Genomic DNA, 16,472 nt, shown 5'->3' on the forward strand with positions numbered 1-16,472 from the left:
CTCTTTAATTAACCAGCAAAAAGCTGGAAGTGGAGCTGTGGCTTACTTAAATGGTAAGTTCTTAAAGAAAAACAAAAACCAAACCAACCAAACAAACAAACAAACCCCCACCCCGGCCAAAAACTGCTTTTGGGCAGCTCCCAGGCCCAGAGTTCAAGCCTTATCACCACCACCATAAACAACCAAAGGTTGATTTCAGATGGGTACTGGTGGCTCATGCCTGTAACCCTAACTACTCAGGAGGCTGAGCTCTGAGGATCATGGTTTAACGCTAACCCAGATAGGAAAGTCTGTGAGACTCTTATTTCCAATTAACCAGGAAAAAACTGGAAGTAGAGCTGTGGCTCATGTAGTTGAGTACTAGCCTTGAGCACAAAAGTGTGCATGTGCATGTGCTCAGGCACTCGTGTGAGCGCGCGGGTACACACACACACAGGAACACACAGACACACACGGTTGATTTCAGGGCTGGAGCAATAACTAGTCTGCAAGTCCCATTTCAGTTATGACTTCTGGCTTCTTTGAACATTTGTGATAGTTTTTGTTTTTCCTTTTGACCCCTCCCACTTGACAGAGTTGCCAAATCTCTTTATGTAATGGTCTCTCAATCTAACAACTCTCAGGTAGAACTACCACAAAAAATTCAGATTGTCCTCCATATTCATTTTGGCCTAAGAATATCAGGACAGCATAAAAACAGATCAGGGAGTAAGACAGTGATCAGAAATGGAACTGGAACACCGAATTACAGTTAAATCGAGAAATTTAGATTCTGTGCTGTAGGTGGTTTTAAAAAAAAAATGTTTTTTAGGGCTGGGAATGTGGCTTAGTGGTAAAGTGCTTGCCCAGCATGCACGCAGCCTAGGGTGATATCTCAGCACCACATACACAGAAAAAGCCAGAGGCTCAAGGACAGAACCCAGGCTCTGAACACAAGTCCTGTTTTTGTTTTTGTTTTGTTTTTTCACCAGACCTGGGCCTTGATCTCAGGGCCTGAGCACTGTCCTTGGACTTTCTCAAGGCTAGAGCTCTACCACTTGAGCCTCAGCACTATTTCTGGCTTTTTCTATGTGTATGTGGTACCAAGGAATCGAACCCAGGTCTTCGTGCATGCTAGGCAAGCACTCTACTACTAGGCCAAACTCCTGGCCCCAAGCCCTGTTTTTTGTTTTTGTTTTTGTTTCTGTTTTTTCTCTGGTCCTGGGGCTTGAACTCAGGGCCTGGGTACTGTCCTTGGGATTTCTGAAGGCTAGCCCTCTACCATTTGAGCCCCAGCGCCACTTCTGGCTTTTTCTGTGTATGTGATACCAAGGAATCAAATCCAGGGCTTTGGGCAAGCTAGGCAAGCACTCTACCACTAGTCCATACTCCTTGCCCCCTCCCAAAATGTTTTGTTTTTATATAGAAAAACAGAATAGAACCATAATGAGAACTATGTAAAAGGAGATTACAGTGTCAGCAGGTTGTAAAATGGTTTGGTGCAAGTTAGGAGGGCAGAGTCTAATGAAGGAATAAAACGATAGTGCATTGTTCACTGTGATGAATATTTCTTTTCTTTCTTTCTTTTTTTTTTTTTGGTCAGTCTTGAGGCTTGAATTCAAGGTCTGGGTGCTAAGCTTTGTTGGTCAAGGCTAGCTCTCTACTTTGAGCCACAGGGTCACTTCAGATTTTCTGGGTATTAAGTGGAAATAAGAATCTCATACGCTGGGTGCTGGTGGCTCCCACCTGTAAACCCTAGCTACTCAGGAAGCTGAGAGCTGAGGACCATGGTTCAAAGCCAGCCTGGACACATCACATGATAATCTTCAAATGGCCAGTTGTTTCCTAGTCAAAGCACCATTCCATACACAGGGGACTGGCCCGACCATGACACCTGCTGACAGCCCTATGGTATTGCAAGGACCTGCTTTTTCCACATGTGTGTTCACACTGAAAAATTGATTTGTCGTACTTCTGTTTCTTGTTTTAATTTATTTATATTGAGAAACAATTCTGCTCTAGGGCCATGCTGGCCTGGAACCTACAATCCTACTGCCTCAGCTTTCCAAGTGCTGGGATCACAGGTACACTCTACCACAGAAGCCTATTTGTATATCTACTTATTTGCATATCTATTTAGTTACTCATTTTATTGGTAGTAGGGCTTGAACTTAGGACTTGTTTTTCCCAGGTTGGCCTTGAACTGTGATCTTCCTGATCTGCTCCTCCTAAGCATTCAGGATTACAGGTGAGAGCCACGTGTCCAGCCTCTGATTTCTTTACAAGACTGATGTGCTGCCTGCTGCGCTAAGAAGGTACTTGATTTCTTTCTTTCTTTCTTTTTTTTTTGTCTTTTTGCCAGTCCTGGGGCTTGAACTCAGGGTTTGGGCACTGTCCTTGGGCTTTCTTAAGGCTAGCAGTTTACGACTTGAGCCAAAGAACCATTTTTGGCTTTTATTGTATATATGGTACTGAAGAACCGAACCCAGAGTTTTGTGCATGCTAACCAAGCACTTTACCACTAGGACACACCCAGACTTGTTTTATTTTAAATAGAAAAATTAATGCTGGAACAGTTAAGTAATCTGATTCAAAGATGATTAATGAGCTAAAGATCTCAGGATCAGTGTTGAGGCCCAGAGTTAAAAATTATCATTGTAGAAAATACACACACAGGGGGCCAGAAGTGTGACCTAGTGGTAGAGTGCTTGCTTAGCATGCACAAAGCCCTGGGTTTGATTCCTCAGTACCATATACACAGAAAAAACCAGAAGTGGTGGTGGTGTAGTAGAGCACTGGCCTTGAGAACAGTCAAGGTTGTGCCTAGACCCTGAGTTCAAGTTCTAGGACTGGGAAAAAGAAAAAAAAACTAATCAACAGGGGCTGGGAGTATAGTCTAGTGGTAGTGTGCTTGCCTATCATGCAAGAAGCTCTGGGTTTGATTCCTCTGTACCACATATGAAGAAAAAGCTGGAAGTGGTGTGGCTCAAGTGGTAGAGTGCTAGCCTTGAGAAAGCCCAAAGACAGTGCCCAGAACCTGAGTTCAAGCCTCAAGACTGGGGGCAAAGAAAAAAAAGAAGCTGGGCGCAGTGACTCACGCCTGTAATCCAAACTACTCTGGAGACTAAGATCTCAGGATCAGGGTTCAAAGCTAGCCCCGGGCACAAAAGGACCTGAGACTCTTATCTCCAATTAACCTCTAGAAAATGGGAAGTGAGGCTTGGCTCAAGGGTTGGATGGTAGCCTGGAGCTGAAGAGCTCAGGGACAACACCCAGGCCAAAGATCAAGCCCCATGACCCTTCCCTGCCCAAAAAAAAAAAAAAAAAAAAAAAAAAAAAAGAGTCTCACAGACTTTCCTGCCAGGACTAGCTTGAATCTATGATCCTCTGATTTCAGCTTTGTGAGTAGCTAGGAATAATTGAAAGAATTTTATAGTGAATATACATTTCCACTAAATCCACAACTTGAGGCCAGGATTCTTTCTTTCTTCCAGTACTCAAGTGGTGTTCTACCACTTGAGCCACACCTCCACATCTGGCTTTTTGTTGGTTAACTAGAGTCTCCAGACTTGCCAGCCTAGGTTGGCTTCCAACTGAAGCTATGATTACAGATGTGAACCTGCCAAAAATATATTTCAAAGTCCTATCTAATGATACTACATACATACTCAAACAAACATTTTATCTTTTTAATTTGATTTTATTGTCAGGGTGATGTACAAAGGGGTTAGTTATATATATATAAGGTAGCCAGTACATTTCTTGCTTAACATTTTTATCCCCTCCCACATTTTTCTCCCACTTTACTTCCCCTCTCCCTCCTCTCATATTGTAAAGTTAATTTCCAACATATTGTCTTGTGAGTATGGCTGTTGTATTGGTTCACTCTTTTCCCCTAATTCAGATGAATACATATACAATGCATCAGGTAACAAAATCAAATACAGTGACAACAGAGGATAAACCATATGGCGTAAAAATGAAAGAAAAAAGAAGTAACTTCACATAGTACATTAAAAACAACAACCACAAAGAAAAACCTTATTTCCACATCTCAGAGCTCATTTTACTTAGCTTCATCTTTTATGGTCATATGTACACAGTTATTGAGCTATTGTGATCCTCTGCTAGGACAATTCTAGACATATACTAACTATTACACATGAGGGAAACCATGGGGTCTATGATTCTTTGGTTCTGGCTTACTTTCCTTAATACACACCTCCTCCCCAAGTCTTTCTATTTCCTTACAAATGGGGTGATGTCTTTCTTTCTGATGGTAGCATAGAATTCAGTGGTGTGTAAATACCACATTTTCTTCCTTTTAAGAACATTTTTATTAAAGAATTTTTTAATTTATTTTTACATTATATTTCAAATGTCATGTTTAACCAACAAATTAAGCTGAGGGTTTGTATGCCATAGATACATATTTATACATGTAATAAAGCATGACATCTCCAGAGTATATAGCCCATCATAGATTTTTATGTCTATGTAGCTATGTTTATATCTTGGGTACCCAAATATTGAGTCATTGCTCTTGTACTGTTTGATTCTAATATCCACATAGTAAGGATACCATGCGCCTTTTGTACCTTTGGTCTTGACTTATCTCACTTAACATGATTCACTCTAATTTCATCCACTTCCCAGTGAAGGCCATTATTTTATCTTGTCTGTTGGCTATGTAGAATTCTAGTGTGTGTGTGTGTGTGTGTGTGTGTGTGTGTGTGTGTGTATATATATATATATATATAGTGTATATATAGATATCACATTTTTTGTATCCATTCATCTGCAGTAGGGCATCTGGGTTGTTTCCATCATCTGGCTATTGTGAATAGTGGAGAGATGAACATGGCTGAACAGTTATCCTTATATCCTGGGTTATGATGTTCAGAATAGATTCCCAGGAGTGGTATGGTGGGATTTTAAGGCAGGTCTATTTTCAGTTGTTTAAGAAACCTCCACACTGCTTTCCAGAGTGGCTGAACTTGCTTACAATCCCACCAGCAGTGCAGTAGGGTTCCTCTTTCTCCACAACACCGCCAGCATTTGTCATTGTCTGAGTTCAGAATATTGGCCATTCTAAATGGGATAAGGTGGTATCTTAGGGTTGTTTTTATTTGCATTTCCTTTATGACCATGGATGATGAGCATTTTCTCATGTTTTTCTGCCATTTTAAGCCTCTTCTTTTGATAAGTCTCTCTTTAGTTCCCTTGCCCAATCAGTGATTGGTTTGTTGGGGAGCATTAGTTTCTTGAATTTCCTGTAAATACTGGATATTAAGCATTTGTCTGATGTATTGTTGGTAAATATCTTTTCCCAGTTGGTTGGCTATCTTTCTACTTTAGAAGGCTATGCTTTTATCTGTGCAAAACCTTTTCATTTTTAGGTAGTCCCATTTATCGAGTCTCTCGCCAATCTGTTGTAACCCTGGGATTCTGTTCAAGAAGTTTTTGCCTGTGCTTATGAGTTCCAGTGTCTCTCCTACTCTATCATGTAACAGTTTAAAGGTTTCAGGTCTGTTATTGAGGTCTTTGATCCATTTTGAGTTAATGCTTATGCATGGCAAAAGGCTAGGATCAATTTTTAGTTTTCTGCATGTGACTGCCCAGTTTTGCCAGCACCAGTCGTTGAATAGGCTGTGTTTGTTCCACTGTGTATCTCTGGTTCCTTTGTCAAGTATAAGTTGACGATAGGTATGTGGTTTTATTTCTGGATCTTCTATGTGGTTCCATTGATCTTCTGGTCTATTTTTGTGCCAATATCATGCTATTTCTGTTATTATGGCAAATACCACATTTTCTTGATCCATTCATTACTGAGGGGTATCTGGGTTGGTTCCATATCTTAGCTATGGTAAATAATGCTGCAATGAACATAGTTGTGCTGGTAGCTAAGGAAACAGTTTAGAAAACAATATTTACCTTTTATCTATGTGAATTGTGTTGATATTTTCCATTACTACTTCATGTAAAATGATGCTAATCATTCTCTGCTAACTGTGGATTGTAACTAATCATTTGAAATTCAGGGAACTAATCAATGTTCACAAAGATGCTAAATAATCCTGTGGAGCCAGCTAGGCATGCTGGGGTAGGCCTGTATTGCCAGCTAGAGCTCTACCACTTGAGTCACAGTACCACTTCCGGCTTTTTTCTAAGTGGAACTGAGGAATCAAGCTCTGGTCATTGTGCATGCTCGGCAAGCACTCTACCACTATGCCATACTCCTGGCTCTGAGACCAAGGTGTTCTTTATCCAATTATTCAGAGCCTGTTCTGAGTGTCTACCTTTTCTTTCTTTTTCTTTCTTTCATTCTTTCTTTCTCTCTCTCTCTTTTCTTTCTCTTTTTTTCATCTCCCTTTCTTTCTTTCTTTTTTGGTCAGTCATGGCGCTTGAACTTAGGGCTGGGCACTATCCCTGAGCCTCTTTGTGCACAAGACTAACGCTCTACCACTTGAGCCACAGCACCATTCTGGGTTTTTTGAGTGATTAATTGGAATAAGAGTCTCACATGCTGGCTTCCAAATTTTATCCTCAGATCTCAGCATCTTGAGTAGCCAGGATTACAGGTCTGAGTCACCAGCACCTGGCATCTATGGTATTTACTTTGCACACAAGGCATCACAGCATGCATTAAACGTAACAAAACAACAAAAAAACCCACAAAGACCCTAAACACGTACTAAGACTCTTGGATAGATCTAATTTAAATACTCTTTAGATGTTTATTAATTGCTTCACAAACAGTAAGAGACAGTAAGTGGGGGGTTCACAGCCATTAACTTGTACCGTAAATTCTAAAAAAGTTGAAAAGATTAACTGAGAAAACCCATGTCAAAGCACCTTGCAAGTGAAGGTTTTAGTAAGAGTATTCAGTGATGAGGAGTCTTAAGGAGACCTGGCCCTGGGAAGGCAGTATCTTGGTATTTAAAACGCTGTTCTGCCAGACGCTGGTGGCTCATGCCTGTAATCCTAGCTGTCAGGAGGGCTGAGATCTGAGGACTGCGATTCCAAGTCCACCCAGGTGTGCAGCGAGAAGCTCATCTCCAATTAACCAGCAAAAGCCTGAAGCGGGGTAGTGGCTCAATTGGTAGAACGCTAGCCGGAAGCGTTCAGGCCCGAGTTCAGGCCCCCAGACCGGCACAAGAACAAAACAAAACACCACCAGCAAAACACCGCTGTGTTGTGTTACATTAACCTCTCTAAAAGTCACTGACCACGCGTTGGCTCGAGACCCGGGTCAGGGCAGACCCTACAGACTCCCAGAGGTTCTGCATCGCCAGCCAGCGCACCACACACCCGGTCCGGCACCCTGCTTGATCTGCGCATGCTCGAGAGCGGCCGGAGCCTCGCGGGGTTGGGCTGGGTGCTGAGGGCGGAGCTCAGGCCACGTGGGTCCCGTGACGTCATCTCCGGGCGTCCAGGGTGACTGGATTCGCGGTGGGCTTCCAGGATTCAGCGGCGCCGCTGCCGGTTGTATTCCCTGAGAGCCGGAGGGCGGAAGTACAGCCGGGATTCGCTCGGACCGCGGCGTTGGTGCTCTCTGCGGCTGCGCGAGCTCCCGGGACTCCTAGATCCAGTGCGTCTGCAGGACAGTGTGGGTCAGGCAGGCGGTGCTGGGACGGTGCCACCTCACCGGTGCGGGAACGAGAAAGAGCCGGCGCTCGAGGAAGGTGTGTGTATGTGTGTGTGTGGCCGTGCGTGAGGGAGGACGTGGGGCGGACGCCGGGTCAGAGGGCCGGGGCCGGGGACCGGGTCAGGGGGCCGGGGGCCGGGGCGGGTGCAGGTGGACTGGGACCCGTGCACCCGGGGCGGCGCTGACGGAGCGTCTCGGGACACCGCCCCCGGAGCCCTTGGCCCGGCCTTGTGCGGACAGCCCTTCTGGACAGCGTGTCAGTGCCTTTGGGGGTCGAGTGCCTGCTTCGAACAGTTCAGATGTTATCCAAATCGCTATTCAAATGTTTCCCAAGGTGTTTCGACTTTGTATGAGATCGGTAAGTATTTACTCTAGGAAATTCTATCTTCAGCATGGCATTTCTTAAGTTTTCATAATAAGATTTTGTGTTGCTAAAAGCACTTTCTCAGACTTCTGTTATACTTTGGATCGTTTTCAGCTCCTAAGTGATCGAGAGGGAATCTAGGATCTAAGGTGGTTCTAGATTTTTCTGAAGGGTGAAAATGCCTTGCATACTTTCAGCAGTCAGAACCCAGAGACTTATCAAATAGCAGTTAAACCTCCAAGACCTTCCAGAGTTCACCTGATAAATCCCTTGAGTCCTTGAGACTTGAATACTTGATTATGACTGAAGTAATTTACTGCCAGAAGTTGTTAGCTGAACTTTGAAAATGAGGATATTGGCCCTAGGGTAGTAATTGAGAGGGATTTTACACTATATTTAAACGGGTCTTTTTGATCTTAAAATTGGGGGGAAATCAACTGTGGGAGCTGGATGGTTGTGGCCTTGTAAATGTATGTATACTTGCTGTGTGTCAGCACTGAATCAAACAGTAAACAAGTCACTGAGAAGTTCACTTTGGGGATGAGGAACATAATACACTGATACAAAAAGTATACCTCAGGCTCAGTGCTATTGGCTCACAGTAGTCATCCTTGCTTGTTAGGAGGCTGAGATCCCAGGATTGGAGTTCAAAAGCCAGCCCAGGTAGGATAGTCTGTGAGATGCTTATTAACCACCAGAAAATCAGAAATGGAGCTGTAGCTCAAAGTGATAGATGTTCTTACACCAAGAAGCTCAGGGCCAGCTCCTAGGCCTTGAGTTAAAGTCCTGCTGTTGACCAAAAAAAGTATATGTCAAGTCGGGCCAGTGGCTCATGCCTGTAATCCTAGTTACTCAGGAGGCTTAGATCTGAGGATCAAGGTTCAAAGTCAGCCCGGGCACTAAAGAACTTGAAACTCTTATCTCTAATTAATCACTAGAAAATGGGAAATGGGACTTGGCTCAAGGGTAGGGCAGTAGCCTTGAACTGAAGAGCTCAGGGACAACGCCCAGGCCCAGGGGTAGGGTAGTAGCCTTGAGCTGAAGAGCTCAGGGATAATGGCCAAGTTCAAGCCCCTTGACCCACCCTCCCAAAAAAGTATGTCGGATGGTGGATGAGAGGTCAAGTGGAATAGAAACTGACTTTTCATTGGAAGACCTGCCAAGTGGAAGGAGCCATGAGAGTTGGAGTACACAAGCTTATTTGGCTGAAAAACAGTGAGCAAATGGGGAGGGAAGTAGATTCTCTGGTAAAAGTGGGGCAAATTTGTGTAGATACTTGAAAGCTTTATTAGCATACTTTTTGCTTTGATTGAGATAGATTTTGAGTGCAGTGTAAATCTAACTAGGATATTAAAAAGGTGAGATTGCTATATTGACTGTAGGTCTGCAAAAATGAGAGCTGGTAGTATTAGGCCTTTGCATTTATCCAGGTTGAATATCAGGGTGATTTGGATTAGGGTGGTAGCCCTGGAGATGTTCCCAAATGATTATAGATGGTAGACTTGTTTCTCAATGTAACATGAAAGAATAGGAAGACTGGTTTGTAGTCCAAGAAACCAGGGAATAGAATTACCATTTAGTGAAATAGAGAAGACAACAGAATAATAGGGAAGAAGAGGGAGGAAGGTCTTAAATACATTTCCAGTTTTGTACATCTTGAATTTCTGGATGACTATATTAGTGTGCAGTGGTATATAGAGTGAAGCAAGCTCATACTTCTGGCTGACGGTGTAAATGGGAACTGTAAATGTGTAAATGATATTTATATAATAGTCTGGGAAATCTCCAAGGGAGTGTCTCTAAGACACTAAGTGCCCTGGAGCACTTTAACATTTAGGGAATTTACCAGATCTCCTTATCCTCACCCCGGAGAGCGGAGAGCGGCAGTTAAGTAAAATGAAATGAAAGGAAATAGAAGCAAGATCTTTTGCTGTGGGTTGGTGGGGAAGGTTATTTAAAATTTTGAGGAACAAGAAAATTTACCCTTGGCCAGGAATTTGGCCTAATGGTAGAGTGCTCGCCTAGCATGCATGAATATCCGGGTTCGACTCCTCATTACCACATACATAGAAAAAGCCAGAAGTGGTGCAGTGGCTCAAGTGGTCGAGCTCTAGGCATTGAGAAAGCCCGAGGACAGTGCTCAGGCCCTGAGCTTAATAAGCCCCGGGACTGGTAAAAAACAAAACCAAAAAACATCCTAATGATGGTGGAAGTTAGGGAATGTAGATGGATTTGGGAAATATAGGCATGTTAGACTGTACTTATCATCCTCTTTTGAGGGGTTTAAGTTTAAAGGAAAACAGGAAAACCAGCAAGTATTTACTATTAGTTTTAGTTGCATACAAGCTTATTCCAGCCTATATTGTGAAATTTCTAGGTAGTTGTGGATTTTGTTCAAATAGCTCTAGGTTAACCTTTCTTGGTAGGTGATGTAAAAGACTTATTTGTATTATTATTGTTAGTTGTGGGGCATGAATTCTGGGCCTGGGCACTGTCTGTGAGCAGTTCAGCTCAAGACTAGCACTCTGGCACTTGAGCCACAGCACCACTTTTGGTTTTCTGCTGGTTAATTAGAGAGAAGAGTCTCATGGACGTTAGTGCCCTGGCTGGCTTTGAACTGGGATCTCAGCCTCCTGAGTAGTTAGGATTACAGGCGTGAGCCGTTGGGCCCAACTCCCGTCATGGGCGGAATATTTTTACTTATTCATTTAACAAAAGTTCCCAAGCCTGTTAGAACTAATTGTGTTAACTGGAGATAAGGTGGATCTGATTTAACTTTTGTCTTTGTTATTAGAGAACTCCTAGTTCAAAGAGGGGAGAGGCAAGAGACAGATAAATAACATGATTGCTATACTTCCTAGCATAGGCTGCTAAAGTATTACACTGGAGGCTGCTTTGGGGAAAGCTTCCCAAGGAGCAGCAGTTCAAGAGAGGATGAAACAGTTGGCCAAAAAAGAGGCCAAAAGACCTGGAATCTTGGGAACTACTCAGTGCAAACAATTATTGATTGAACACTAGAATTATTTTCACACTACAAAGATATAGGATTAAGAGAGGACAGGTTTGTTGTTCAGTGTTACACAACTAGTAAGTCAGATCTTAAACCCCTATCAGTTTGATGTCAAGGCCCACTTTATCTTATAGCCTGCTGTCAGTATTTAAGTGCTCCCTGTCTTCATTCTTGCTTTACAAACTGTAATTCATTCTTCCTTTGAAAGATTCATATTATCTCTTAAAAGTCCAGTAGTACTTTTCTAGATTGAGTACTCATTTCTTTATGCCTTAGTTGCAGAAATTATTTCCAAGCTAGCTTAACTTGAAGTTCTCCTTGTGTACTACTGCCAAATGGTTGCTTTTAGTTCATCTTCATCAAACCTTTTAGATTCTCTGGGCTTGTGGATAAAACTGAGGAGTCCTCTCCCCCCTAAAATGTGGTATACTTAATGAACTTTTACAGATAATAGCATTAAAGCAAGAATTGTGCATTTTATATCATGTATTTTTTCAACTTTGTGACTCAGGTATTCATTTTCAGACGTAAAGTAGGTTGAGGCTTAATGAAGTAATTTGCCTAAGATCATGTATGATAGTAAAACATATGTCAGCTATTTGATTATCTACTCTTCCACTTAACTCAAAATTTCCTAAAATGTTGATAAATGATGCCCTTGCCCATTCAATAATGGAATATAGTTGCTGAAAGACTTACAGGTTAACAAATGTCATTGTGTGTGGGGGGGGGAGAGGGGGATGTGGCTTAGCATGCATGAAGCCCTGGGTTCCATTCCTCAGTACCACATAAACGGAACTGGAAGTGGCTTTGTGGCTCAAGTGGTAGAGCACTAGCCTTGAGCACAAAGAGGCTCAGGATAGAGCCCAGACCCTGAATTAAAGCCCAATGACTGACAAACAAATGTCAACTAGGCACCTACTGTTGTAATCCCTGAGATGAATGCAGAAATAAAACATCACATAGGGAAGTGTCTGTCTTCAGTTTGGGATATTTTAAGTTAATGATGACTGTATCATTATGTGAAAACAGTACGGATTCAGTAGAAATCATACTGATAAGTTTTTTAAAAGTTTTTTTTTATTGAGATAGATTAGTTATATGAAGGGAAGTTTTATTGAGACTACATATATACATACATACATACGTGGTGTCCTGATCATTCTGTATCCCTCTGTAGCCTGCATTCTTTCTCTTTCTTTTTTTTTTTTTTGCCAGTCTTGGGGCTTGAATTCAGGGTCTGAGAGCTACCTGCCCTTGGGCTTTCTCAAGGCTAGTGCTCTACCACTTGAGTCACAGCACCACTTCTGGCTTTTTCTATGTATGTGGTACTAAGGAATAGAACCCAGGTCTTCATGCATGCTAGGCAAGCACTCTATCACTAGGCCAAACTCCCGGCTCCCATTCTTCCTCTTTCATACAGAATCATTTTTAACAGGTTTCACTTTTCTGTTTTCATAATTCACATAAAGAACTTCCTCTTTCATCCTGTTTCTCATTCACCCTGTTCTTCATTCACCCTCTCCACTGGCTCTTCCTTCGTGGCCTTTCCTTTGCTCCTGCTGCTGCCTAGCTCCTCAACATAGCTCAACATAGCTTATTTTACTTTATTGTAATTCATTTTTTTTCTTTAGCATGCATTGCTTGTACAAAGGAGTCTCATCATGGCATTTCACATGATCATTTTATAATTAGTCAGATTAACCTCATTTATTGTTTTTCTTTCCTGGTCTTCACCTATTTAATAGCTTTCAGTGAGTTTCCTTATGCTATTCTCATACAGAGACACCATATATTTCTATTTTATTTGCTCTGTCATTCTTTGTCCCTCCCCATTTTCCTTTGCGCCTTCAGACAGACCCAACCACAGTTACATGTTCTTGATTTTTTTTTTTCCTGGTTGGCCATTTGTGTACGGTGTATATGCTCTCTTGTGATGCCTGGCAGCTGTGGCAAAGTGCAGCTCGCAGCCACTAAGGAATCCTAGGATAAACAACCTATAATACAGTGTACTGTATTACTAAGCTGGGATGTGTTCAGTAGGTTAACCTATATTAAATGAATTTTCAACTTCTGATATTTTTAACTTAATATTTCTAGAATATAATCCCATTGTAAATGGTTTTTATTCCTTAAACCCTACTGTAGAATTTTGATGAATTTGACCAGAATGTAAGATTTTTAAACCTCTCCTTTAGTTCGATTTCACTTCAAGACCATTCTTACATCTTGGGGGCCTACTCTCCAATGAAAAGCAAGTGTAGCACCATGCCAGCTATTTATTGGTTGAGATAAAATCTGGCTAACTCAAATTCTCACGGAATGGGCATTTGTGCATCTACAGTCTCAGCTACTAGGGAGGCTGAGGTCAGCCCTGACAAAGTTATCAAGAGCCTATCTCAGAAATAAAACACCAAATCAAACTAAGTGTTAATGATTCATACCTGTAATCTTAACTATGGAGGAGGCTGAGATCTGAGAATTAAGGCTGGAAGCAAGCTTGGGCAGGAATGTCTGAAACTCTTATTTCCAATTAACCTTCAAAAACTGGAAGTAGAGCTCAAATGGTAGAGTATTAACCTTGAACAACAATAGCAACAACAAAAAGTAAGGGACAGTGAGTACTCTGTTCCCAAGTTCAAGCCTCAGTACCAGCACCAAAAAAGGGGGAAAAACCCCAAAACACACCCCCCCCACCATCCTCCCCCACCTGAAAACACACCAAATCAAAGAGCTGAAAGTGGTAGTGGCCATGCTTGAGATACTGTGTCAGTCCTCAGTACTACCAGGTAGCAGTACTTAGAGTTGGGCTATTAAATCATAGTGCTTAGGTGAAAAGTTTTTGTTAGGTAGTTACAAGACTTCTGGGCTTGAAAAGTTGATGGAAGTATAGTTTTACTTTGATAGTGTTTCATGAGTATGTACTGAACATTTTATACTTTTTTTTTTGTCAGTTGTGGCACTTGAACTCCGGGCATGTGCACTGCCCCAGAGCTCTTCAGCTCAAGGCTACTGTCCCCCTCCCCCCCCCCCCCCACAGCACCACTTCTGTTTTTTTGGTGGTTAATTGGAGAGAAGAGTCTCATGGACTTTAGTGCTGACTTTGAACCTCGATCCTTAGATCTTAGCCTCCTGAGTAGCTAGGATTACAGGTGTGAGCCACCGTGCCTGGCCATTTATACGTTTTTGATATTGTCTCACTAAGTTGCTCAGGCTGGTGTCAAATTCTTTGCCCTCCTATCTTAGACTTCCTAGTGCTGGGATTATAATAAGTACCCAGCTTTGCCTATGATTCTGAAATGTTGGTATTTAATGAGCCTTTTAAATAAAGTAGGTCAACATTTAGAATATATTTTACCTTAATTCTAAAGGCTTGATCATGTTTTTTTTTTTTGTAATGCTGGGGAGTAAACATAGGACATTTGCACATGCCAACCAATTGTCCTATTGAGCTACATGCCTCTCTGCCCCTCCCCCAAATATATATATGTGTGTGTGTGTGTGTGTGTGTGTGTGTATAAAAGAGCTGGGGCTTCAAGTAGCCCAAGCTGGCCCCAAACTCCTGAACTTAAGCAATATTCCTGTATTAGCCTCCTGGAGGGCTGGGACTATAAGTTTGTGTCACTCTGCTTGGCTTAATCATCTTCATTTCGTTTTGTTTTGCTTTTGGTTAGTTCTAGGTCTTGAACTCAGCCTGGGTGCTGTCCCTGAGTTTTTTGTTCTAACTCCCTGTTGCTTGAGCCACAGGACTGTTTCTCTCTCTCTCTCTCTCTCTTTTTTTTTTTCTTTTTTTTTGCCAGTCCTGGGCTTGCTCAGGGCCTGAGCACTGTCCTTGAACTTTCTCAAAGCTAGAGCTCTACCATGTGAACCTCAGCACCATTTCTGGCTTTTTCTATGTGTGTGGTACCGAGAAATCGAACCCCAGTCTTTGTGCATGCTAGGCAAGCACTCTACCACTAGGCCAAACTCATGGCTCCCATGTAGATTTTTTTTTTTTTTTTGCCAGTCCTGGAGCTTGTACTCAGGGCCTGAGTGCTGTCCTTGGGCTTTCTTAAGGCCTACCACTTGAGACACAGTACCATTTCCAGCTTTTTCTATGTATGTATATGGTACTGAGGAATTGAACCTGGGTTTTCATGCATGCTAAGCAAGCACTCTACCACTAGGCCAAACTCCCAGCCCCTCTCCCCCATGCAGATTTTTTGAAGTGAATAATTTTTATGCTATTCATTTTCTACACACACATACACAATTTCAAAAGTTCCCCAAGTAGTTTTTTTTAATAAAGGATTTTAATTTAGTTTTTCGTATAAACTTCTGTTTTATAGAAGGTTCATTCATACTTGGAAGGATCTAACTTATGCTGTTCATTTATTCTCAGTTTGGCATTGCTTGAAGAAAGAATTTAGCCTTTATGTACTGCTTTAACCACTGGAAGAATGACAGATGACAAAGACGTGCTTCGAGATGTGTGGTTTGGACGAATTCCCACTTGCTTCACTCTGTATCAGGATGAGATAACTGAAAGGGAAGCAGAGCCATATTATGTAAGTATGTTGGTGGTGACAAGGGAGATGTTGAATTTTGTCTGGTTTTGTAAATAATATTCTAAGAACCCAGAGGCTATTATCCAGTATTTTATGTGTAACTAATCCATGCTTTGGTAAAAACTAAAAGATACAGGTAAGCAAAATAGAAGGAAGCACATGCTCGTGGCTCATGCCTGCAATCCTAGCTACTCTGGAGGCTGAGATCTAAGGATGATGGTTCAAATCCAGCCAGGGCACAAAAATCCGGGCACAAAAGTCCATGAGACTCTTATCTCCAGTTAGCTCCCACAAAACCAGAAATGGCACTGTGTTTGACATGGTAAGAGTCCTAGGTAAGAGTCCTAGCCTTGAGCTGAAGTTCAGGGACAGCGCCTAGGCCCAGAGTTCAAGCCCCACAGCTGACCAAAAAAAACAAAACAAAACAAAAAAAACCCCTGTGTAATTCTACCAATTGTAGTACAAAACCATTGTTAAATAATTACATGCTTTTTTTTTACTTTTTTCTTTTTCTTTTTTGTATTGGTCCCATGGCTGGGACTCTGGGCTTTGGTATTGCAATGCCCTAGATTTTTGTTTTCTTTTTTTTTTTGTATGGGGGTCATGGAGCTTGAACTTTGGGCCTGGGTGCTCTCCCTTAGCTCTTCAGCTCAAGGCTACCTACCACCTTACCCCTTGGCCACAGCTCCACTTCCCATTTTCTAGTGATTATTTGGAGATAAGTGTCTCTGGTTCTTTAGTGTCTGGGTTGGCTTTGAACTGCGATCCTCAGATCTCAGCCTCCTGAATATCTAAGATTACAGTCGTGAGCCTCTGTGCCTAGCTTGGCTTTAGATTTTTTTTTGCTCAAAGATAGTGTTGTACCTAGTTAGTGTTCTACCACTTGAGCCACAGCTCCACTTCTGGCTTCTTTGATGCTTAAGT

At 42.2% G+C, this 16,472-nt stretch overlaps 1 protein-coding gene across 2 annotated transcripts in view; it reads left to right on the forward strand.

The window, feature by feature from the left end:
* The first annotated feature begins 7,425 nt into the window (after nt 1–7,425).
* Nucleotides 7,426–16,472, forward strand: part of Atg5 (autophagy related 5) — a 144,594-nt gene continuing 135,547 nt past the window's right edge. For both annotated transcript variants that reach the window (XM_090338362.1, XM_090338361.1), the window contains exons 1-2: nt 7,426–7,664; nt 15,383–15,548. In XM_090338362.1, coding sequence (XP_090194488.1) covers nt 15,441–15,548 — 108 coding nt within the window. In that variant the 5' untranslated portion in view covers nt 7,426–7,664; nt 15,383–15,440. The remainder of the gene's footprint in view (nt 7,665–15,382; nt 15,549–16,472) is intronic.

Source organism: Megascapheus bottae, chromosome 8 (assembly GCF_031878675.1).
Source record: "Megascapheus bottae isolate mThoBot1 chromosome 8, mThoBot2.hap1, whole genome shotgun sequence".
NCBI lineage: Eukaryota > Metazoa > Chordata > Mammalia > Rodentia > Geomyidae > Megascapheus > Megascapheus bottae.